This window comes from Aythya fuligula, chromosome 15, assembly GCF_009819795.1.
Source record: "Aythya fuligula isolate bAytFul2 chromosome 15, bAytFul2.pri, whole genome shotgun sequence".
Classification (NCBI taxonomy): domain Eukaryota; kingdom Metazoa; phylum Chordata; class Aves; order Anseriformes; family Anatidae; genus Aythya; species Aythya fuligula.
In genome coordinates this window covers 1,143,774-1,169,195 of record NC_045573.1, presented here as the reverse complement: position 1 = coordinate 1,169,195, position 25,422 = coordinate 1,143,774, and the positions used below count along the sequence as shown (strand labels likewise).

At 39.0% G+C, this 25,422-nt stretch overlaps 1 protein-coding gene across 4 annotated transcripts in view; it reads right to left on the bottom strand.

Moving 5' to 3' along the window:
* Positions 1–663: 663 nt before the first annotated feature.
* ARHGAP17 (Rho GTPase activating protein 17) overlaps positions 664–25,422 on the bottom strand; it is a 41,632-nt gene continuing 16,873 nt past the window's right edge. Inside the window, exons 2-21 of one of the 4 annotated variants that reach the window (XM_032198012.1) lie at positions 24,754–24,793; positions 20,617–20,721; positions 19,730–19,806; positions 18,535–18,646; positions 18,275–18,351; positions 18,008–18,119; positions 16,971–17,039; positions 16,725–16,806; positions 14,534–14,661; positions 14,045–14,156; positions 13,417–13,498; positions 12,869–12,949; positions 11,951–12,064; positions 11,494–11,585; positions 11,191–11,347; positions 9,689–9,931; positions 7,503–7,666; positions 6,553–7,164; positions 5,561–5,584; positions 1,528–1,588 (exon numbers count right to left, since the gene is read on the bottom strand). In XM_032198012.1, the coding sequence (XP_032053903.1) occupies positions 5,562–5,584; positions 6,553–7,164; positions 7,503–7,666; positions 9,689–9,931; positions 11,191–11,347; positions 11,494–11,585; positions 11,951–12,064; positions 12,869–12,949; positions 13,417–13,498; positions 14,045–14,156; positions 14,534–14,661; positions 16,725–16,806; positions 16,971–17,039; positions 18,008–18,119; positions 18,275–18,351; positions 18,535–18,646; positions 19,730–19,806; positions 20,617–20,721; positions 24,754–24,793 (2,482 nt within the window). In that variant the 3' untranslated portion in view covers positions 1,528–1,588; position 5,561. Of the gene's footprint in view, positions 1,589–3,607; positions 3,653–5,560; positions 5,585–6,552; positions 7,165–7,502; positions 7,667–9,688; positions 9,932–11,190; positions 11,348–11,493; positions 11,586–11,950; positions 12,065–12,868; positions 12,950–13,416; positions 13,499–14,044; positions 14,157–14,533; positions 14,662–16,724; positions 16,807–16,970; positions 17,040–18,007; positions 18,120–18,274; positions 18,352–18,534; positions 18,647–19,729; positions 19,807–20,616; positions 20,722–24,753; positions 24,794–25,422 lie in introns of all 4 variants that reach the window. The other 3 variants (XM_032198013.1, XM_032198011.1, XM_032198014.1) reach the window with 3 other exon arrangements.

Sequence of the window (25,422 nt, the reverse complement as noted above, 5' to 3'; positions counted from 1 at the left end):
GGGGACTTCCTGAGAATGTATTTAAATCCGTTACAACTTGCCCTGGATTCAGGTACACTGCACACGGTTTTAGGGATGAGCATCCCATTTAGTCACATGGCTACAGTTCTGGCTCATGACACTGAACTTAGAGATAGAAGAGCTCATTGCAGGGCCGGAGCCGTGACCCGCTCCCAGCAGACACCTTCCCTCCCAAGGTGCTCCTGAGCAGAGGGTGGGGGCAGCCGGGCTTTCTGGTGTGGTGTCAAGGAGAGCACAGCCAAAACGCGTGGGGCTTGTCAGCAAGGGCCGTGCATCCCCTGGGGAGCGCAGTTACCTTCATTAGTGACGGGAGCGTTACCCTCAGGGACTGATTTCCTTCTCCGCCCCACCTCCCCTCCCCAGAAGCCGTTTGGCCCATTCCCTCCCACTTCTCTGCATGATCCGGGCTGTGCCCAGCACTTCTCCCGGCGGTTCCGAGGGATCCAGGTGTTAAGGAAGAGGCACGTTCAGTCCCAGGCTGTGTCTTCTGCAGCCCGTGAATGAGGAGCACGCGGAGCAGGCAGCGCCCCGCTAGCTGCGGAGCCCTGAGGAGGAGCACACGGCCTCCAGGGCAGAACTTTGCTTCCGAGGGAGCGCGAACCACGGGCGCTCCATGTGCACGCTAATAAACAGGCCTCAGGCTGACAAAAGAGGGTCTTTAATTTTTATAAATGTTCACCAACCGATGCATCAAACCCGATGTTCAAAGTTCTTTCAGAATTCAACCGTTTTCAATGAAAGCAAAAAAAAAAAAAACACTTCCACAGTTTTACCTCAAAACTCTTGCAAGTTTCACATAAACAAAAGCAGGCTTGGTTAATACAAATAACTATGAAATAAGTATTAGGTATTGATCTTGGAGTAGCAATGAAATGATTAAAGATACAGTAAGTTTCCTTCTACAGTATGACAGTCCTTCAAGGCACTAGAATACATCCACAGTTTTGATGAGGCAACTGATAACCAGCAGTCACCACCAGCACTCCGGCATTTTTTGGTTCATGTTTTTAAAAAGAATCTGCAGCAAATCAGTGAGGGAATGTCTCTTGCAAGGCATCTCCTTGTAATGTCTTAAGAACTAGAAGTAAAAGTCTAACCATGACATTAAAAAGATTATTTCCATAATACATGCGCTTTAAATAACTACTGTTTTGCTTCTTAATCGTTCGGAATATTTGCTAATACCAGCTGTATTAGCAGCAATTATGCTTCCTATGCAAGTTTCTGCATTAATTAATTTCTTCTATCCACGATTCTGAAAACCATTGTTGAGACACAGATCATTCAACTTCCTCTGAATGGCTCAATCACTTTTGCAGTGACTCACAAGCCAGAACTCTACACAGGTTTGCCGTTTTGTCAGAAGAAGCTTTTTCACTGTTAAAGTCTGTTAGTTTTCCCACCAGGACAGGAAAGTACAAAAAGTTTAAGAGTTTCCTCTATAGAGCAGTGCTTTCCGTATCGTCAACATCTAGCACGAGATGGTTGTGCAGTTCTTTGCTCGCTGTCTCTGTAAGAAGCTCTGAAGAAGCGTTTTGAAGTGGTTCTTGAATACTGGAATTAGAGTCTGCACAAAAAATGAAACAGCAAATTTAGCAGTCTGGACAGTGACATCGCATTCAACAGTGTATTTCTGGTGCATTTCCTTAGAAAGAAAAGGGAAAGGAAAGATCAACAGAGGCTCTGCTAACAGAGGGCTGGAACATGTGTGCATGTGCACACAACAACAGAAAAAGGCTAAGCCAAACTAAAAATGTTATCTTTGGGTTGCTTCTCCTGCATGCCTTCATTTTAGGTACATTAAGAAAAGCACTTATTTCTGAAGAATGGAAGGAATCGAGTATGATTTAACATCACATTCCTCAAATCCCCACAGCAGTTATATTATACTACAGACAGTAATATCAAAACAGGATTGCCACTTAACATAAAATTTGGCACCCAGGCCATCATCCAAGTAAACAGCTTCTAAGACTTGTAGAAGTGGTGAGTACATGTACAGTGCCAAAAGGAGGCCAAAAATTTTGATTTAAACAGTTCAAGTTGTTTAGATCAATAAATCCAAATAAACATCTTGCTTTTAAACTAAGGTGACATCACCAGGAATCTTGTAAAGACTGGAATTGTATCTTAAGCATTGGAGTCTTAACTTTAACACAGAAGTTACGTTGTAAATGTTCAAGTTGAAAACTTTTGAGCTAAGTGACACGGAAGAGGCCAAAGCGTATCGAGAACTGAAGTCTTGAGTGCAGCCTCCCCTACTTCTTTCTCAGGCCCACTGCATAAGGCTGGCTGGCACTCCTGTAATTTGCAGTACTTCTGTAGTGGCACAGCTAATATAATAGCTGGAACTGTATCAGATTGTTTCCTGACCAACTGACTTGACTTGCACAGGACAGTCAAATGTGCACTGCTAGAACATTCACAAAAACATTATTCTAGGATTAATGCTTTCTGTGAGGTGTGAGCCATACATTTTCTCCCAAGTCCTGTATTAAAATTTAAGTGGTAAATAAAATAATCCAGAAGGCACAGAACAAAGCACCGGTACTGTCATGAATTGTGAAATGCCATCCACTAGGGTGACCCTTTAAAAAAGGCTCCTCTCGCTCCCCAGCCCCATTCTCATTCTGAAGACCAGTGCCCTGCTTGCAGGACTGTGAACGAGGCTGTGTTGCACCTACAGGAAGACACATCTTCAGTAGACCTTTGATAGCAGTGAAGAAAATAATTACTGTGACTACTTTAAAACCAAACCTTTTCACTTAGCCTCACATTTACAATATTTAAACTAAGACCCTGATCCATGAAACCAAACTTCCTAACATCAGCAGCTCCCCTTTATCCCAACCATGATGCTTGTTTCTACAGCAGATAAAAAGGTTAAGTACTTTCAAAGCCAGTTGATTTGTTTTTAATTTTAGATTTTTTTAGGCACTTATACTATTGTTATTAGAAGCACCATTAAATAGAAGAATAAAGTGCTGTTATGCAATTTCCCAAATTCTTACGGTCTCTTACTCAAAATGTTCCACAACGAGCTGGGCCATAGAAGAGGTGCACAGAGAACCCGAAGAGCAGAGATCCTGCACCCTAATCTCTATCATTACCTACAGTACTGCTGCATTTTCATTTAAAATACGGTTCAAAAGATGTACTTCAACTTTGGAAGCAGACACAGAAGTTCTCCCTGCCACTACTGCATACTCAAGGATGAATCAGAAGAGGAGGTATCTGAAAGTGTGACATGACACAGGAAAGGGATATGTGATAAACACAGCACAGCTAACACTGAATATAAAATGAACCGCTGTACAAAAAACACGGATTTCTAGGTGATTTTCTGTAAGTGGAAGAAGTACAACGTGAAACTGCCCAGTCAAAACATGAATTTTACACATTCTTCTCTCCAGTACTTTTAGTACGTTAATGTAAAAGCAAGCATAAAACAGCCATGCTTTTTGCATGCCATGCTAATGATAATACAAGCAAGCAGTGTTATTTGTGACGGGTTAGTAGTGGGCATTAGCACACGCATGATTATGAATCAGCAACATTTTTGGCCAATCATATGCCTTTTCCTTACCATTGAACTTTCCAATACAGTTCATACTGAATGCAGGTCAAACATCTAGATTATTTAATAAAATTTTTGATTAGAATATTCTTTCCAAGGGCTCATAACTTCAATACCATAAATAGAATCTGAGACATTACTGTCCAGGATATGGACAAAGGAATTCATTACCCTGAAAATGGTTCAGAATTCCAGTTCTGATATTAGGAAGTTTGCTTACAACTTATTTTTGGCTTCTGTCATTCCTGTTTTCCCTTGCTTCACCGTTTAAGGTTAAAATTAGAAATAGCTATTTCACACTGTGAATTAGATAAGACAGTTTATGGTATCAGACTGTTTAAAAATAAACGCTTACGTGTGTAAATGTTAGAGCAGATACTCTTATATAATATGCAGTGATGTTAATTCATAGCAACTATTAATTCTTTTTTAAAAACAGATTGATCTGGAAAAGTTGGATGACCCTGCACTGAGTGTACTGCTGTAGGTAAACTTGGCTATTGCTCCTTTTTTTTTTTTTTTTTTTTTTTTTTTGGTAGGTTTTCATTTGTTTTCCAAGACACACTAAATTTTTAAAGTTCTTTTACCAGCTTTGCTAAAGAATTACTCTTCATCAGCTTTCCTTCACTAACTCTCCTGCATGGTAGGTTTCATACTATTGTTTACCATATACAACTTACATGGCCAATTTGCTAAGGTTTGTGCTAGGGAGGAATGATATTAAGTCTTTTCAATTTCAACATTTTCAGGTTAACAATCAGTTCTTAATTTCAGTATTATTTTTTAATTTATTCAAAGTACAAGACAGCTGTGTATCTCATGCCTGTAATGACTGAAAATGGGCTGTCCCTGAAATTCAGCATCAAAACTTGTAATTTACAAGTTTTTACAACAATTTACAATCCTCTTCTCAATTCACAATTGCTCTCATGTGGCAGATGCTTTGTTTGTGTAACTTAAACTCCTCCACTAATTAAGCAGCCTCCTGCAGACCAGCTGTATATCGTTTAGAATGTAAGTATTTCTCCAGTTACATTAGGGTAAAACAAATCTTGTTTGTCTGCTATCATTAGAACAGTTTCCCTCAGAACCAGAAAAACTCCAAAATGAAAATAAGCATAGTCAACGTATGAAATGTGACTTTGAAATTAAGTCTTTGCTTGAAGTTTGACTCATCAGCACAGTTCCCATTCTCAACTTATTTGCAAGCACTGTAAAGATCCCAAACTTAGTCTTATTTCTGAATTCTAATATTAATAGAATGCTAATTTAAGTATCTTTCTTGTAAGCAGTCAAAACCTTCAGATTATTTAGGGATGTAGCTTTAACTTTTCCAGCCTGCCATGCAGTTGATATCTTAAAAAGGTAGCATTTCCAAACCGTTATCCATGAACAATAAGATTATTAACGTGCTGTTTGGCAGCTGCGATTGAACAGACTAGTACTATTAGTGAGACTGGAGCTGACAGAATGCAAATGCAAACATGCCAGAGTGCAGATGCTGCTGCATCTGCAAAGGGGTTTAGTCACAGGAATGTGTATTTTGCCAAATAAATTCCAAGTGGTTAAAAATAACTGAAAACCTAAAGTGAAAGCTACATTAAAATGCAACCACAAAATACCGAAGGAAAAAACATGAGCTGCAATATTTGCCTGCACTGATGAGAAGAAACCTCAATTTAAATGGGTCACTGCTTCACACCTGGTAACTGTGTGAAGTGTTATTCAAAATAGTTACTTTTATGATTTGTTCTGAAGTATAAATTAATGTTCACGGGACTATTAAAATTAAGCATAGGGCCTATTATCTCTTACAACCAGAATGATATGTAGTAATGAAATAACATACAGAGTTGACAGAGAGCACATATTCCAAAGCGCATATACAAAATAAAGCTACAAAAAAACATTGCTGTGCAGGAGCATTTTAGCTTATATTGCATGTTTCTAGTAAGTACAAACCTTATTCGCAGTAACCATCCCCACCTGTGAAGGCATCATGGGGTAAAGCTATTAGGCAACAGAATTTATACTTTGCATTCCAAAACATTAGTCTTACTGTACAGAAGCTGCAGTGTCATTAGAAAATTTTAACCATTATTGAATATAAGTAGAATTAAAAGCGTTAGTATTTTACATTATCTTTTCCTTCAGAACTTCCTAAAATAAACATTACAGGAGAACATTTCAAGATTTGCTAGCTTTTACTGTCTCTAGCAGGTTTGTTTTTTTTTTCCCAAGACTCAAATTAACATTACCCCTATCAAGGTAATAATCACAACCTTCAAGAAGTTTCTGTGAGAAGACAGAAAATCGGTCTCTAATTCATGAATGTCTCAAACCAGAAAAGTCTGCATTTAAACCAAGAAGATCTATCTAGAAATTGGCCTAAGACACACAGTTAAATGCACTTGATTCTTCAGCTTCTGGATGTCTGACTTAAAAGGACATCAGAAGGCTTCATTCTCGCAGGGTAGAAAATTCTCTGGGTTAGTGCCTTTCCTATTAGGACATGTATCAGTGACTACATTGCTAATTTATTATCTCCCATGTATCCTGAAAAATACTATCCTTGGCTGCATCTTGTCTCTCCTCCAAGCATTTGTCTTTTCAACAACAAATGCACAAACCTGAGACTGACACAGTGCCAAGGCCAGAGAAAGCCCTGCAGAGCTGGTTGCTATAGTATTGTCTAGCTTCCCAAGCAGGAAGAAAAAAAGCAAGCTACTGCACACTTCCTCCCAAGCCCTTCTACCTCAAGATTCGCTACTTGGGGAAGATATCCCCAAACCTGTTTTGTGCATGCAGAATGTGAGCATTTTAACTGAAAATTAGCAATTTTGTATTCTAACTGGTACTTGTCCTTTCAACTTTTCAGAAAAAAATTACAGCTACAGACATTTTCTTCATTCCTGGTCCCTGAGGGGACACCGAATATAAAGGAATCCACTCACCTGTCACTATTTTGGAAGCTGTTTGGGTGGGATTTGCAATAATACCATCTCCAGCCAGCTGAGAAGGAGGATGAGGCGGAGGGGGAACACTAGGTCTGTTTCTGGGTTTAGGCACTGGCCGCGGCCTTGGCAGTGTGCCGCTGTGAGGTGGAGAGTGAGACTGAGAGGTTTCTTGAGTAGATGACTGTGACGATGGGGAACTAGTGCTATGTTTTCCTAGAGGGGGTGTATCGGGTGGTGTTGGAGTCTGCGGAGGAGTGTAACAGGGCTGCTCTGGTCCGTGCTCACTGCTGGCAGCAGCAGGAGGAGATGCTTGACTGTTAGATTTGGGCTGCAGTGGAGGAGTAGCCTGTGTTGGGGGTTGTGGTGGTGGATGGCTGGGAGCTTGTATTGGGGAAAGGCTGCTGGAGTATCGCCGAGGTGCAGAAACCTGGGAGCTGGAGGCCTGGGCTGCTCCTTGGTTTGCATGCTGGGCAGGAGGAGAAGAACTTCTGGCAGGTGGTTTTGGTGAGATAGAAGGTGGCTGAGCAGCTGAGGCAGAGCTCTGGCTTGCTGGCTGCCCTGGTGGTGGGTTGGCTGGCTTGGGAGGTGCTGGTGCAGGCTTTTTAACAGCTGTGAAGATAAAAGGTGAGATTTCATGGTTGAATGTTGTAAAACCAAACTCCTGAAAAAAAAAAAGTTAGTAGCTCTAAACAACCCTTAAATACTTTATCAAAATCGAGTACTGTATTACCAAATAAAAGTGGTTATCGATAGGAAGCTACAGAAACACATACACTGGTTTAAAACAACAGCCTTTGAGTGACTTCATTAAACAGCAATGGTAGCATTACTACCAGCATTCCAAAGATTCATTTAGCTAGGCCTTAGGCTTTCTACTTCAGAAAGCATTTTTGCAGTATGTAAACAATTGGAACTCAGTGCTTTGAAAAACAAATGAAAAAACACACCTCTCCTCATTGAATGGGGACTGGGACCTGCTGCATTCTGTGGCTGATTAACAGAAAGCTGATTAGTGCTACTTGCTGACTGGTTTTGGGCAATGTTCGCATGCCCACCATTTCTCACAGGTGGAGGAGTAGCTGAAGACGCGTTGTCCTTAGATTTTGAGGTACTGAAAATTAAAAATCCTAAATTAGAAGATGATTGCAAAATGCCTTGCTCAGATCAACCACACAAATTACAGTTTACATTATCAACTGTGCTCCAGTTGTGACCCTCAAACACCTCAGAAAAGTTTCTGCACTGGCTGGTATTGACTGACAAACTAAACACTGCTAGAACTCTTCAAACAAGTCATGAGTAAGCTTCACGCAAACCTGTACAAAAGATCCATTACCAAACTCAGTCAGGAATCCAAGTAGCTCTACAGTGCTGCAATACCTGTTTGAATTACAATACTAGGATTTAGAGTGCAGTCTCCATGCTAGAGCACCCTCAGTGCATTTTGTAGGTCTTTTAATAGGAGTCCCAACAAACAAGTTCATACAAAATTACTTCTCCCATTTCCTCAACCAAATACAACCATCATCCCTGCAACTGTTGCCCTTCTCAGAATATTGCCACATCCAATTCACTGGCAGTTATCTGGTAGATGTAGTTACCAAGGACTAGGCACTCTGTGAAGCTCTCCCAGAAAAACAAAAGACCCGCCAACCTGCTACATACAGCACACAGATGAAGCAGATGTGGTCCTCACTGAAGTCTGTGGGGCCTTCAAAAGCCCTCAGGAGGCCTCAGGGGCTGAAAAAGCTGGGGGTGTGGAGGGAGCCGTGCTTCCTTGCTCACTGGCTGCACTTCTCTCCACCCTATCTGGAATTAAGCTTTTACCTCACTGCCCCTGGTCAAGGGAGACCAGAACTCATCTGAGGGAACAATCCCAGTAAAAACTTGAGATTCATACAAGGACAATTCAGTTTTTTCTTCCTGACTTCTGGTTATGAAGACAATAGAACTGGGGGGAAATGAAACACCTGGGTATGAACCAGACAAGGTGATGCTTGGCAGCACCTCCTCCTCTTCCTACGCACTTTGTCTTTACTTATTTCTGCTTTTAGCATCTCTTGCAGCATCTCATTCATCTCAAAAGGTCAAACCCTTTTCAATCACTTTTATTGACACATTACAACCCTGACTTCTCCAGATTCTGTTATTAAATTGCAAGTATTTGCAAGCAGACTTTATGCAGATTTAAAATGTAGCTTTTAGACACTATGCTCAAGGTTTCGTTTTAGCTGCCTCAACCACAAGCTGCATCTGTGGAGGAAATATTAGTCTACAGGGGATATCTGAATGAGATGTTTTCATAAAAGTGTCACCTGGAACCAAAAGCTATATGCAAAAGAATCAGTGCTGCATAAAACTCGACAGTGGTGGCTTAATGTAAGATGCTGTGCAAGAGATTGACATTTGGAGAGCATTACAGGCATTTTTACGTGGTTTGCTACATCTCTCAGACCTCACGCATATTGAAAGCAAAATGCTGCTTTCACCATACATGAAAATAAGAGTCAAGGCTACTGCAATTTGTCTCAGAGTCCGTGTATCCTAATACTGACAACATGACTGCACAGAGTTTCAATAGTAAATAAATAGCAAAACTCTTATACATGCTTTTCCTGAAGAAACCAGTAGAGAAATATGATAAACTGACTTTCAGTTTTCTAGCAAGCAAGTCTGGTCACCACTAAGACTTGCTACAGACAAAAAAGACAAATCCAGGTAACATGTACAAGAAGCAACAAACAAGACCACCTGGTTTCTAGTATTGCCACTGGCAGGTTTTGTTCTTTCAGCAGCAAACTGACAGTCATACTATATGAATACTTCTAGAGTACAACTTGGAAAGGCCAATGTGGGCAGAAAAAGTACAGTCTATGCTATTTTAGCATTTTTCAAGATCTTTTCCCCCAGGAATTTTTTTGTAAGATCGATTCTAGAACAGACATTCAAATTAAGGTCATAAATATAGATAGCAAGAGAGCTCTTTTGTAGCACTTCTGCCCACATCTGAGAAGGCTTTGCACATGACCACATGCCTTCTAATTAGAAGAGGTGCCTGGTGAAGCAGATACAGCTGACGTACTCAGTTTGCTGCTGAAGCAGCCTGCCAAGCCGCTGAAGCAATACTTCTTACCTGACATCCTCATTTCCTTGACTTTGTAACTGTTCTGCTGTGCCAGCAGAGAGAGCAAAACCAGCACCTACTGGGCTTGTTTCAGCCACAGCAGCTTGTGGGTGCTGCTCCGCTCCAGACTGAGCCAGCACGCCAGCCTCTGTGGGTGGAAGTGGTGGCTGGAAAGCTGGGGATGTGTGCTTTCTATTTATAGTGCCACATCTCCGAGGATTTGCTTGGAAGTCCATAACCTTGACACCAAAGCTACAGAAAGAAGAGAGAGTAAACACACCACACCAGCCAACACCAGGTAACTAAAGCAGCAGGACAACTGGATGTTACAACCCACAAAGACAAGTGCCACCCCTGCTGCTTAGCATGCAAAGCAGCAACAAGGAAAGCTTCAGTTTTCTGCATATAACACCATTAATGTTAAGACATGCAACACTACTTGGCTCATCTGCACAGAGGGGTAAACTAAACAAAAGTGGAACAAGCTATTCAATTACATTTGAAGACAGACATTGACGACAATGAGGTCAAAACACTTGGTAATTTTACATGTAAATACATACATTTCCTTTCACACCAGAGTATTTCCTCTCAATATAGTGCATAATAGAAACAAAATTGATGTGTTGAAACCTCTAAGCTGCAGTATAGATTTCAAGATAGATAAAAAAAAAAAAAACAAACCCTAGGATATATGCTTCCATGATTTGCATCGTTCAAAGAGAAAAAAGAACCCCCTAATTAACTATAGATAAACAGACTAAAATTCTAATGGATTTTAGAACGTGTATAGTATATTAATTCTAGAACCAAATTTTATTCCAGTTGCATTCAAGACTGAATCCTGACTTGACTTTCTTCTGCTCCTTCTGTCAGTGCTGATAAATTCACATGTGGCTAGCCACAAACATTTCGGTAACAATTCAACATTTGCATAAACAGCTAAAAACGAAACAGCACATCACTTTCATATTCATGGTATGAGTAATAATAAATGAGTGTTATACTACATGTTATATGAGAAAAAAGCATGTTTTATTTTTATTTTTTAGCATTCTACTATTTGCTGTGGCATACTGTACCATCTTCAAATCAGAAGTCTTATCATGAAGGCACCAGGTAACACCACCTCAGCTTATGGGCTTTGAAAAGAAGCCATGGAATATCAGAAGTTAGATACTGATAGATGTTACCGTATACAGTGTTTCACTGGATTTTAGACCCCCCAATTCTGTAACAGGAAGTTGTTAATTTGAAGCAGTAAATATCTTCCTTTTTTCTTTTTTTTTTAAATGAAGTCATGCACATAGTATAACTGGAAGGAAATACCAGTACATTACCTTTGAACCTTCCTCAGGCTGCAACAACATGGGGGGAAATAAATCGCTATTGTTACCTATAGTATTTCTATTAAATTCTCCTCCTGAGACCACTAAAAGCACATCTAACTACAGCCTCCTAAGTAGTCCAGTTCGCAGGACTTTGAAACCTAACCTGAGAATGAAACATACCTTTCCTTCTTCAATAAATCCCCTTCCATTACAGCCATACTAACAGGCCTCTTCCGTTCCAGTGTCCCAGAATCATATTCATTCCCAGTGTGCGACAAGTGATTTGAATTAACAGGAGGAACTGCAACAAATGCCCCAGACACATTGAAATCTTGATCTGGTAAAAAGAAACAAAATGCATTGTATGACATACATATACAAAATGGTGTCTCACTGGAGAAAAAAAATAAAAAAGCTGTTGGAGGTTCACCTGCACAGGGATATCACAAATACAGAATTCCTTTGACTAGAGCAAGAATTTACCTCCAGGGAAGAACCAGTCTGCATGCTGAATAATTGGCTCAATAATTGCTACCACATGGACTGAAGTTGCTGCTGCCATTTCAGCAAGGGATCTGTGGAAGAAATTTGTAGAACACTAAATACAGAGTTCTATCGAAGTCAGAAAACACAAGAAATCTTGCCTAAATGGCATGTTATGCTAAGCATGATGAATCAAGAATCTTAAGTACCTACCACTTCACACTTTAGTAAAACCTAGCCTATTCAATAACATTTATAGTGTTTAAAACATTCCTAAAAAGATACAAAAAATACAAATTCCTGAAAAGATCTGGAAGCACAGGTCAAGAAAACATCTAAAGTATTTTTTAGGCAAATACTCTGTTGCTGTGCATTATCTATTTGATTTAAAACAATCTGTTGAAAAAATCTGTATCTTCATGGAAGCTCTGTTTTGTAGCTTTCCTAAACAACTTACCCTTCATTCTTTGCCCATAACAAGTTGGGGCCCAAAACTATTGCGACATTACTGGGTGTCATTTTGTTAACATCACTGTTCTGTGCAAGCTTTGCCAAAAATTTGATTAAATACCTACAAAAAGAAAAGAAACAACAAAGTTTTTCCATACAGCACAGTATAAGCTAGTACATCACTGACATTTTGACATAACTAGCTTTTATGGCAAATAATAGTTCTGAAAGGATGTTTCAAGCTAAGAGTGTTCCTTGCTGAAAGCAACTAAGTCAAAATTCAATTAACTCCTAAAGACAACTCCCCACAATACAGACAACAAAACTAACAACCTCCTTAGGTAATGACTAGCTACTACTTTTCTGCCCATTCGTCACAGATGTTGAATGGGTTGAAAAGAAAGCAACTCCCACCTTAATAAAACAGCACTATTAGACATCCAGAAAAAAAAATAGAGAACACCTACTCAGCAGCTATTTTCACATTACGTAGTGTGGAAATTGCACTTTTAGGAATCACAAGAGTTGGTTTTGCTCCAATTCATTCCCAAAAGGCAAAACCAAAAAGTAAAATACTACCAAATAACAGATGTAAAATACATCCAGGCGATATTTCTAAGACTGGAAAATACAACAAAGAGCACAACTGTTGAAAAGTCGGGTATTATTACCAACAGCATGACCCTTTAAATGGCAGAGCTCTGTGCATCTTTGTTTTGCTGCAGCCAATAGTGAACTACCTTGACTGAAAGTCTATCACTGCCAACGTACACCAACTACTTGATAAAATAGGATGTCCTTTTACAAACTGAATAGGATTTGGCCAAGAAGATAATAAAAGGATTAGAGTTTCAGCTAATCAACTTTGAAACATACTCTACCATCAAAGCTGCTGTGCAGCAAGTCAACAGATGTGTATATGTACCTGAAATTAGCATGATAATGCTTGGGTAATCTGTTACAAATTTTCCATAATTCTTGTAGCTTTTTATCCTGGTCCTGAATACTGGAAGGAAAAAAAAAAATCCATTACATCTTAATTCCAGATCAGAAAATTGTTATTTCTGCAGAGAATAAGAAAAGATGATTGGGTAACTTTCCACATATGCTGAATAAATGCACTGTTTTGTATTCAGTAATTCAATAACCTCCTTTTCAAATCTGTGAATTACCTCTACCTGCAACAAAACCAAACCTGCTTAAGCATCAACACTGTGCAGCTAATATTCTGGAGTAGCCCTTATGTTTAATTATAAAATACCTACCTTCACCACATTTTTGTACAATATTAAGCTACAACACAAAATTTAAAACAATTTGTTAGACAAAATATTTACCTGTTAAAAAAGAAATTGGAAAGAAAGTAGTGCGAGCTTAGACTTTTCTTTTGAAGTTGTACGAAGCATCAAATTTGATAGAATTTTCAGAGAAGTGTGAAATATTTTTCTATATAACTATTTTTAGTATACGTACTTTGCAGCTTGTGTCCATTCTTCATAAAGACTGTAGGTCATTAAAGGTTCTGGCAACTCTCGTAAATAGGATTTCAAGGCACCTGCAATGCGGATCAGGAACAGGCAAGTGTCTTAGCCAACGTTCTCAGCCTTTATTTAAAATACTATTCTTAGATCTGTGATTTTACCCATGCAACAGGATGTAAGTCCTAATGAAACATCAGGACAACCTAGCACTTCCACAGTATCTGCTCAACACTTAACACAAGAGGCCTTTGTCTTAATTTGACAGAAACACATGCTATGAAACAATTCTTTGGAACAACACCCTTATTAAAGCTACACATGGCTCTAATCTCCCTTGATCATGCTAATACTCTTCTCATTAGAAATATGATAATGGAATTACTGTGACCACCTGAATTTTAAACACCACTCTGGCATGCAAATACATCAAGTGTCTTCAGCATGCATGCCCTATACTTATCCAAGTTAAATTATGCAATTAATTGGACTTTCAATGTACTTCCATTCATAGTTTATTCTGCACAGAGAGCAACACTGTAGCAAGCCAACAGTTAAAAGAATGGAATAAACTTGCGTTGTATCAATTTATACCTGGTTTTGATTCAGTACATTCACAGTACCTGCAACAGCATGGGGATCCGAGTAAAATTCATCAAGCTGTGAAGTTGAACAGTCTAAGGCAGCTTTCAGCTTTTTTAACTTGGAGGCTCCAGCAGCAATTCTGAATAAGCCCTGCATAATAAAAATCAAACTGTAATTGACTGGTAAAAACATGTTATAACAAGTGTGAAGTTTTATGAGAGTCTCATTCAGAGCAGTTTAAAGTTCAGCATCTTCACCTGAAACTGATACGACTGAGCTCTCTCTCAATGTGTCACTGCCATCTGATAATGTTTTGGTCTCGTCCCTCTTGGCCTATTAGTAATTTTTCAATCTACTCACACTCATTTCAAATACATTCCAAATAGCGCTGAAGGCTTTTCTGTTGTAAAAGGTTTATCATCTACACTAGTGAGTGAAATTATTTAAGCAACCTGTTAAAAAGTACAGACAGCAGCCCATGAGTTTGACTCGCTTTCTTTCATTGAGCATCATAGGGTATTACCTACCTCTTCTCTCATCCCAGTCTCCAAAAGCATCATTACACAGGCTTCAATAGGGACTGCAATTTCACGACCACTGCGCTTGAGATGCTCTTCTAATGGAGTTCCAAAAGCTGGTTTTTCAGTCCATTTGTCTAATTGAAGAGTATCAAAACATTAAGCAAAATATCTAACAATCACATTATGTCTCAGACATGAAAAGAAGAAAGCCTCTAGTACAGGTAAGAAATTTTCAGAACACAGTAGTAATTTTACAGCCTTTGATTGGCGAAGTTCTTTGTATCATGAGTAAAGAAAAAATAAGCCTGCTGGTATTCCCAATAATATTCCACATCTTTGTGGATAGCACACCACATACATATCCTTTGTATAACTGTAAGTTCATGTCCCAACACAGGTGCTGTGACATGGCTGACAATTACACCAATTCTGACTTGTCAGGACTCCAGAAGACTTAGATTTACAAGAATCTTTGAGAAAATTTTTGCCCAGATTGCTTGACCTGGGTTGATTTTAATTTTAGCTGTATTTAAGGTGGATATAAACTGAGCTCTTAACATGAAGTTTATTGCTGATTTAAAAATCAACAACTTAAAATGGGTGTTGATAATCCCAATGTCATGATTAGAAAACCACACTAGCAGCACATCACACTAACGCCTGCACTGATTTTCAACTCAATTTCTCTTGATTGTTCCTTAGCTTTGAAAGCGAAAACTGCTACAAGTTTCTACAAACTGAATGTGAATTTGTTTTCTACACATTATTTTTCACCCATTATTTCTGCTGTTTTAATTGAAAAAAGTAGCAAAAGACTATTAACTGTTAGTGAAGACGCATTCTTTCTTTTGGGGGGGGAAAAAGGTTAAGAAAGATTTTGAAAGAGTAAAGACAATTTCTGCAAAGGATTTGAATTACCTTTTTCTTTAAAAAAAAATAAAAAACCCAACACATCAACTATATCCCTTTCACATGGCTTTAATTCCTCTCGTTCATACCATGAGATGCCCACATAATTTTCACCAGTTTTTCAAGTTAAAGTTTAGTAACTGTTCAAAGTCAAAGTAATTTACACTACAGCTAGAAACAATTGAATTCATGTCCTATATTTGTATCTTAGACACCAGGCCTCCTAGCATATCTTCTAAGGAAGGCCAATCTGTTCTGAAATACTCACCATATGAAAAACTGTACAAAGCAGCTAAGCAACACAGGAAAATTAAACCAGTTGGATCTGTAGCTTGTACACACAACCTTCCATACAGCCATAAGGCAGCCATAACACTGTGCAAGCATAATTCATTTGCATTACTTTGCCTTTCACCACATCTACAGAGAACATATATTCTCTGTCATCTTTCAGCACGATACTCATATTGGTATCTTTAGTTTACTGGTTCATCTTTTTTACAATTTGCATGCATTCTACAACTGAAGATACCTGAGTTTTGTTTGGCTCAGAATATTTTTCCCCCTCACACTTTGTTCAGCCTACTTCGTGTTCAAATCAATTAGCAGATTGGCAGACAATACAGCCAAAATTTAGGATAGCAATTTCAACAGTATACAGTGCATCTTCATACAAAACTATTACTGATACTCCTTAACTTCTGTTGACAATGAAAAGCTTGGTAGCATGGGGCAGAGATAAAGCTGCCTTAATAGCTTCTTAATTGTGGATATTCAACACAACAAAATGAAAGTCAATTAGCCAGCTGTAGTGCAGTATGCACATTGGGAAAAAAGATTACAAGAGGAGGAAAAAAAGAGAAAGCAGTCCCACTCCTTAGAATCTGGGGATTTTTTTCTGATAATTGCCTGATAACTATTCAAGAAACAAGGACCCTAAAGTTCCTAAATCTTAATAAAATTTTCATTGTCTGGAAGAGCCAGGTATGAATTAGCAAAAGGTCACATGATATCAAGGAAAAAGTGCAAACAAATAGAAAAATCCTTCCTTTACCCGCTTGGGTATCAGACAGATCGACAGTATTTTATTAGTGTGTTAAAATATGGCTGGAGAACTCCAGAAAACACAGTAAAGATGGAATTATGCTTGGGAATGTAAAATTGTTAAGTAGATCAAAATGACCTATTAAGGAAGTCTGCATGCAAAAGAATCAGATAAAGGAGGAGAATATTGTGCAGAGGTGGCACAGGCAAGGAGAAGCATCAGCCAGAGCACAGGTTACTTTACCTTGATGGGCTTGAATTTCAGGTAGGACTTTTTCTATGACTGTTAATGCTTTTCTATGGTAATCTGCTTGTGCTTCTAATAACTGAGAACAGAAGCCACATTTTAAAAAAAAACAAAAAGAGCATTAGCTTCTGATGAGCACATAATACAAGACTAGAAGGTTTAGCACAAGAAATGTTATATTTGAGAACTGAGTGTCTATGCACATTAGTGCTGCAATCAAAGTCATACTGAAAAAATACTCACCATAACAAAGAATCTAGCATATTCCCCTTCTTTGGACACAAAGCTGTACATATCTGCTGCAAGTTGATCCTTTGAAAAAGAAAAGAATGAAAAATAGGAAATGAAATTTACAAACACATTTCAACTCATACACAAAGACAGTATGTACATTTATTTTGCCTGCACTAAGCTTGAACTATTGATTCAGGCAGCACAGAAAACCAGTAAGCCACCCACCATGCTACACGCTAACTGGTAAGCTCCAAATGAATTTACAAGATGAACAAGTGGCAACTGCAACCTTTTCCATGGGGTTAAAATCAGAAAATGCTGTTTAAAAATACCTAATTGGGTGCATGTGTGAATACTATATAGAATCTATATTGTACTACTTGTGAGGAAAGTATGTGCAAGAGTGCAGTTCATTTTTGTATAGCTGGCCAAATGCTTTTAGGCCACCCAGTTGATTTTCTTTCAAGCAAAACTCATTCAAAATGCCTTCTTTACATAGCAAAGAAATTGGCCCCTGCAGTCAGCAATTGAATTTATGCCAATATGTTATTTACAACCAACTCTCGAATGCAAAGACAAGCACTACTACATGGTTTTAGAGGCTCAGATCAGCTGCCTCATAACGCAGTATCCAACAACTGAGAAGTGAAAGCAAACGTGAACTGCCAAGAGCAGTCCATCAATATTCCTTTTATGTCAGCAACCACAGCTTCATCTAGGTAGCTCACACTTCCTGGCTACTCAGTGGCCTGAAGCACATGGACACCCTGGACACAGTTCCTTCTTATAAATGTCTCAGACTAAACCAGCAAGTAATGTAAGATATACATCTTCAAAAATAAAGTTCCTTTTAAATTAATGCAATTTAACGCTCACTGAGCACTAACTATACCTTTAGGACAAACTATTTATTAACAGCCATATAACTTGTGACTACTGTAAAGCAGACAGCTAGTTCCACAAACAAGGTTTACAGAAGCGGCCATACCCTGATCACTATTGTTACTGATCAGTTATGCACAGAATAGAGACTCATCTTGTCCTACCTTGCATTGTTCTACTTTATTTCCAGCTTCATCCATCTCTTCTTTAAGAGAATCTATTTTCGAAGGATGCATTTGAAAATTTGTTCCTGAAGTCTTGTGGGCTTGGTTGTATCTGTGGAAGAAAGGCTTCAGTCATTTGATGAAACCTAGTATTAAAACAGAATCTGCATTCATAGGTCCTTTCTAAAATTGTTTTCTTTTGACAGGAAAAAAAAATCATTTCAAAGGTTTTCCAACTGAATTAAGAAAGGTGTTCAAACTTCTTACCTTCCTCTTGCAGAATCCCAATCCAACACCAACTTTGCAAGCTGTTTCCTCTGTTTTTGAATGTTAGGGATCTCCATCTAAAAACAGAATTCAAAGTACATTTACTTTTAAATTGTGTAATAGACTAAACTTTGTAGGTTTCATGTCCACTTTCCACTGTTAACAAATGACTACTTAAAACAGTTTTATTATTAGCAGCAAGATAAACTATTTTTGCTCAGTTTATACACAAGTGTCCAGACTTGGATGGAGTGACTTACCTCTGTTAGCACACTCAGTGGTTCTAAAATTTCTCTTTCAATCTGAACTTCATGTTGAGACAGCTCCATTGCCAGTTTATTCTCTGCATCTCCACATGTATCTAGCATTTTCCTTTAAGAATTGTAAAAAATTGTTGCAATATGAGTTACAATTGACTAATCAAGAAAGATTCAAAACAAAACAACTGTGGGTCTTTGTCTTCTGCTACCTGTTTGGAAACATTTGCATTGAACAAAGCAAGGCATTACTTAAAAGCGTAAAACCAAGCTGCTCTTTGGTGTCATTGGCAAATTCAGTATAGACAAGAAGTGTTATTAAACCTCTGCTGTCTATAATTCCTTAGCCATTATAATAACTTTGGGGGCTTTAAGTCGCATAGATGATTATACTGGCCCCAAATACAGCGAAGTTAATATTTATTTCGTAGCCCAACCTTCCATCTTACCAGATGCAGAAAAATTGCTCAGTGCAGTAATTAATTTTCCCCTAAGCCACTTTGATATAAAAAGTCTTAACACACCATAACATTACGTAATCAACAGGAAGCAATTACAGGTCCCAAGATCATGGATTTGACCTTTATTTCAAGCTTGTTCCAAGGAAAAAATCCCATTCTCTTTAAAGGCTTTACCTGCTTTCTTTAAAATGTTTAAATTTTGCAGCAGTTCAAAAAAAATGCACACATTTTTGGGTAATTCTATACAGTTTCTATTGGAATCCCCATCAACTGCAAGGAAACAGAGCTGCTTTGGCAATTCATTGTATTGACGTTCTTTTGTTTCAGCCACTTTCCCGTAAATAGCAAATCTGTACCTTGCCAGGATAAGGAAACTGGCATTATCTGAAGTAGAAGCTATTAACACAAACCTGCAGAACACAGTATTAGATTTTAAACTCTAAACAGAGGTGATAGTTTTATCAGTCCATATGGAGAAAGGAAATTTTCAAAAGCTTTTACAATAGAAAAGAATCAGAATCCTTTGGAATGTAATTCAGAGCAAGCCCAACACTTGCCTCCATAAACACTCAAGAAGAAATACTTGTTCACTTTTTCTCCCCATGGATTAGAGAAGGAATCTAGAAGTATTAGTCTTATTAGGTTGAAAACAGCCTTTGTGTACGTAAAGTCTCTAATTAGAGCTCTACAAGCAATAAATAACAGACTACATCTTATAAAGCAAGTCAGATACTTACCCCAGAAGAGTTTCATCACTTAGCTGGACAGATCCTTCTTGCATATTTTGAGCAAGAGCTGTTAGAGGAAGCTTTTTCTACAGAACAGAAGGAACAGTGATTCGTTTACTTTATGCTAATCACCTTTTCCAGCTTTCCCAGTACATTCCCACTAAGTTTTTCTCTTATTCCATATGGTCTCTATTATACACATATGTACCTCATTCTTTGACCTTAACAAAATGCCAAGTCACAAAAACTTGCAACCCACAATACTCATGTTTCTCAGATACTTTGAAAAGCAGTGTTTTCTCTTAGTTGGAATGACTGGCCCAAAATTTACATCAACTACTGTAAGACCAGTAAAAAGCTTTGAGATTCAAGCAACTAGCTCGTTCATCTCTTTGCAGAGGTTCCTTCTCTGTGCTCCTGTTTTCAGAAGGACTGTTTTTCAATGAAAGGAGTAAAGCTGAATATTAGTAATTCCTGGTTTTAATGCACCAAGAAAACCTTCCTATAACTTTCTTTAGTAAAGCCAAGGAGTACACAGAAGAAAGTTTACAGTTAATTTGAGACACCAGTGCACAAAGGTAATTCTAAACAAAAGGAGCAGATCAGAACAGAGCATCATCTTTTCTTAGCTCTTATGAAAGCTGTAAGTACTCAGCACACTGCAGAAGCCAATGTCCTGACATTACTAAGATACTTATCATGTATCTTAGGTCATGTTTGTATATCTGGATGGTGAACTGCAGCTAGTGCTTTAACAAATAATGTCAACATGGGAGATGACTTCACAGTTTTTCTTCTCTTGGATAATTTAAGGTATAGTGACTGATCAGCATGGTCTGAATATGGTCTGGCCTTCTCCAAACGCAGAAGACAAACTAAAGAGCAGTTGTACTTACGTGTCGCTTATCAGAATCTGTACCATGCTGGCCCTGAAAACACGCAATTAATCGCTTCTGTGCGATATGGCAAACAGATCTCACAGTGTCAAGACGTCTCTCAATCTAGTAGGCGGAAGCGGGAGAGAGGAGGAAAACAAAAAACAGAAGTTATTTTCTTGGCCTCAGCAGAAAATCTTCCTCCTATATGACATTCAGTTTTGGTGTGCTTATTTCTCAGGGTCTACAGATTAAAAAGAAGTTCAGATGCTTAGCAGCATACTGACAGCAAAAATATGTGGAAGAGACTTAAATTGCTTTTGTTCTCAGTGGAGATTCAGCTGGAACTTGTAACACCCAAGATACTACGAAGCAGAAGAGAGAAAAAATTTCTCCCTGCTTTTTGTCTCAGCAAGAGAGAATCAGGTTGGAGCAGACTGCACATGCAGATATCCAAGAAAATAATTTAGGAAGAAAACTGGAAAAACTCTCAGTCTTTCATTGTGAGTTTGTAAATTAGAATTGCAGAGCATCTGACCATTTCTTTACATTGGACCAAACCTGTGGCATTTCAACCTTGCTAAAAGGTAACCTTCTCTGGCTTTTAAATGCTAGGGCAACGTTCCTAAATGCTAAGTAAAATAGTATCTTTGGGCACAGATTAATGGATTCAAAAAAAGTATGTGGAAGGGAAGAAAATAGCATCAATGCACAGACAAGAATATACCATGGCATATCAGAAACATGACTTAATACATGGAATGTGAATATGACAAAGATATACAATGAAATAAAACCCCTTGAAAGAACAATGTATGAAAGAACACTACAGAGCTAACAACAGCAAGCGATGAGCACTGGGACAGAACTGTTCACGGCACTGAGCTCTCGACGCACAGCACCAAAAGAATGTGGTTTATCAACATTTCGATGACTCCCCAGGATTAGGAGGAGGAATGGTTATTTAAAAAGTAAATTTCTGCAGAAAAAAATCTAAACAGACTCAAGCTTTTGGTAACAGCTCTAAAAACACAGGTTACATTTTCAGGAGGGCAATAATTCTCCCCAGCTGTCCTATCAGTGCATAAATACAGATTACTGCTGACAAGAGCATTAATTTTAGTGCTAAGTTATTATACTTCGTTAAGTATGTTTAAGGTCACAGTACTTAGATTTTAAACAAGAAATATTCACTCTTCCAGAAGAAGCAAACTGCTACATTCTAATGAACATGGAATTCTGTAAGTTGTCATTTAGAACAATATACATCCAGGTAAGAATGACATTTTCACCTCACAACACATTTATTTCACACTTATGGACAATAACCACAGTATAGCCCTAAAGTGACTGCAGTCCACAATTAGGTCCCAGCAAAAGCAAGTAGTGAAAACTGCAGATACTAAAGAGACGGCAGCTCTGGCTGAAAACAAGCCTCAGTGGCTGTGTTTTGAGAGAAACTGTGAGGGAGAAGATGCTGATGGGAAGAGGCACAGGCAGATGAGACCGACTGGGTGAGGATCAGCACAGGATCACTGCTGCTGACATGGGAGCCCTGTCCTGGACGCACGAGCACGCACAGGACTGGGCCCCCCAGAAGAGGGGAGCAGCAGCTGTGTGAAGCTCTGGCCTGCAGGAGCACCCAAAGCTGGGCCTTGGGGCTGCCACGCTGCCCAGCAGAAGCTTCTGCAAGTCCAAGGGGAAGGTGGAAAAGACCCAGTGTAGGAGGGCTGGTGAGTTGGAGGACCAGAGCAGGAAGACTGAAGTCTCACTGGCTACACAAGGTGGTAATGGGACTAACAGCTCGACAGCCACAAGATGAATCCAAGCTGGGCTGCTCCAAAAGCTTAGTAAAATCTATTTTGGTAGAGTAAGGTGCAGACAAATTGCACCTGAAGGGCTGCTCTGAAAGCACAAGGCACCACCTTGAATTGAGCTTGTGCTCTACAAATAAAGCCCACTCTGAAGTCCATATGAAGCTGCATGAAGGTGGCTGTACTGTTTACAGCCTGCTGTTGCAACTAAAAAGTTTAATTTCTACTGCCTTATCATCGAGATTAAATACTACTGAGAAATTCCAAACCAGCCTCTAATTGTGAAGAACTTTTTTGTAACACAGTTTATCAAGCATGATTTTGGCAGACCCAATGATCTCTCGAGGTCCATTCCAACCCCTACAATTCCGTGATTCTGTGATTATCCACACCTGAAACACAGTAACAGCAACTGAACCATCCTACAGATCCCAGCACGCTAACAGCCTCTGTTAGCCACGTGTGATGCCTTACGCCCCCTTCAAAAGGCATGCATATTCCTGACAGCCTCTTTCCAGGCAGTCTGAATGCCAAATTCAAAGGGCAGATGATTGATAGGAGGAACATGACCCCAGAACTTCATGAGTCTCCCCTCTGATCTGCTTTTTAGTTCAAAGTGTCAGGAAAACCACGAAGGACATTAATCTCCATTAAACTACATTTGAACTGAAAAATGTGACCTACAGGCTTTACTGTCTGCACCCACGGGGCATCTTCAGTGAACAAAGACATCAAACAATTGCTCCACTATATGCTACAAGGGCATTCCAGAAAGTGGGCCTATTGTAGAAGCCCTTCCAGTACTGAGCTGCATTGCTTCTCTTCAGGCAGGAACACATTTAACAGAGATACTTGAAATGGAGCATTACACTTCAGAAAACAGAAAGCAAGCCATGGCAATCCTATGTCAAAGTCTGAGACAAATATAAAAAGAAACACTGTGAAACATGTTTGGAAAACAAACAGCCCCGTGCTTTTAAGCTCTTTAGTTAGATAAGAGCCTCCCTCCCCTCCGCAAGCCCCCAAGAGCAAACAAACAAGTGAGTAAATTCTTCCACTTGGGTGTAGCCAGTCTGCTCTGTGCCTGGGAAAGCCTTGCTTGCAAAATTTTTTTGGCAACAAGCAGCAGTACTTCTGGCTTTCACTTCTTGTTACTACTCTGCCGTTAACCAAGAAAACAGATGGGCCCTTGAAGGCTATCAAGGTGTTTTAACAGCCTTTTTGCCATTTAATTGCACACATCCCTTTAGAAATTAAAAATGATACTGTCAAACTGTTAAGATATTTACATGTCAACCAAAGCAGTTCCCTGGAAAGCAGGGCAAAGTGTTTCAGGTCAGCTCATTTCACCCTTACTCAAGATGATTTCACTTGTTCTTGCTGAATTCAGGTTTAAAGCCATTACATTCTCTCACCTTCTACTTTAACCCAAACAGCTGGAGAGATTTGAAACAAAAGTAACACCTCATTTGTTTGGCCCATGTGTTTTCTGCAGAGGTCTTGACCTTAAAACATATTAACATGCTTTGTAATTGACTTGAAACAACCATTACAGTCCAAGTCCAAAAGGAGAAGCTAGCACATCTAACTTCCCCAGCCAATTCACCTTCTGTCCTTTTTTTCTGTAAGAACCTTTCACGAAATAACCAAAGGAAGAAAAATATGTAGAAGAACAAGTCTGTAGTCAAATTTGTTTCACGTGATTAGTCAACCTTGTTAATCTAACAATTGCAGCTAAAATTCCACCATGAAACTACTGTTTGATTAGATGGCATACTTTTAGAAAGATGACAAGTCTGCAAACAGAACAAATGTCAGGGTGACAGATTTGAGAATATTTCATGCTAAGTATGAAGCATTTGTACGTTTATTAAGAACAATTCCAGACTTCTAGAAAAAAGTCATTATCAGTTAGCAAGCAGCTGGTATGCTTTTTGCCACTTCTTTTAAAGCCCAAGATGACCTCTTCAAGAGAAGCACAAATGAAGACAGAAACCAGCTGTGCCTAATCATAGCTTCTTCCCAGCTCATCATACTCCACCAGACAGCCTGGCAAGTCATTAGCACTAATGGTTCGTAAGCTTAACAAGCTAGTTCATCTAATCAAAAGAAAAAAGATAAAGTTTCTTCTTTCGCTTTACCAAGCTATATGATAGGACTAAGAAAGAGAAGTAACAGTTTTTCCTTGCAAATTTTAACAGTTTTTTCATGTGCTAAGAAGTCAGCCAAGGACATGCTTGTTTTCATCCACGTCATTTGCGTTTTTCCCCCCACATTGGGTACTCAGATGGCTCAAACTTTAGAGACAGAATTTTAAGAATGCATATTAACTGTGTTACGATACCTGCAACAGGTCTTCACTAAGTACCTCCGTTTTCTCAGCCCTAAGTGAGGAAAAAAAGAACACAAATTAGCATGGTCAGGGTCAAAGACTGCTTTTAATAACTGCTTAGTTGCAAATGTAACTCATTATAACCTCTGCTGCCAACACCACCACCTTCACCATGCCGTAGGTAGCACTGGCTCTTGGCCACTGCCAAGGAAGAAACATTGATGGCTTGCCCAGCACAGAGTGCTCGGGAAAGCCTGACATTCCCGAAATTCTCAGCCCACAGCACTAATCCACTGCATCGAGTACAGAGATGTTTCAAACTGCACACGACTTAACACAAACTGGAATCCTGAAAAACTTCTCTTAAATGCAAATGTTTCCTTTTTCCTAGAAATCTGCTTAAGAAAAAATGCAACTGGTTTCTACATCTATGTTACATAATCAAAGTTTACATTATCCCCCCTTTAAACAACTCTAGCCCTTAATTTGGCTTAGTGCATGAGAAACAAATTAGAGGCAGGTATTTCAGCAGTTCATTCACCCTCTGTGCTGACCCACTTTTACATATTTACGTGATATGAAACAGACACCACAGAAGAGGAATTCCAGCATACCAGAGGAGAACACACATTAACCTAACAGGCAGTTTTATGAAATGAAACAGCCACCTCAAATGGCATA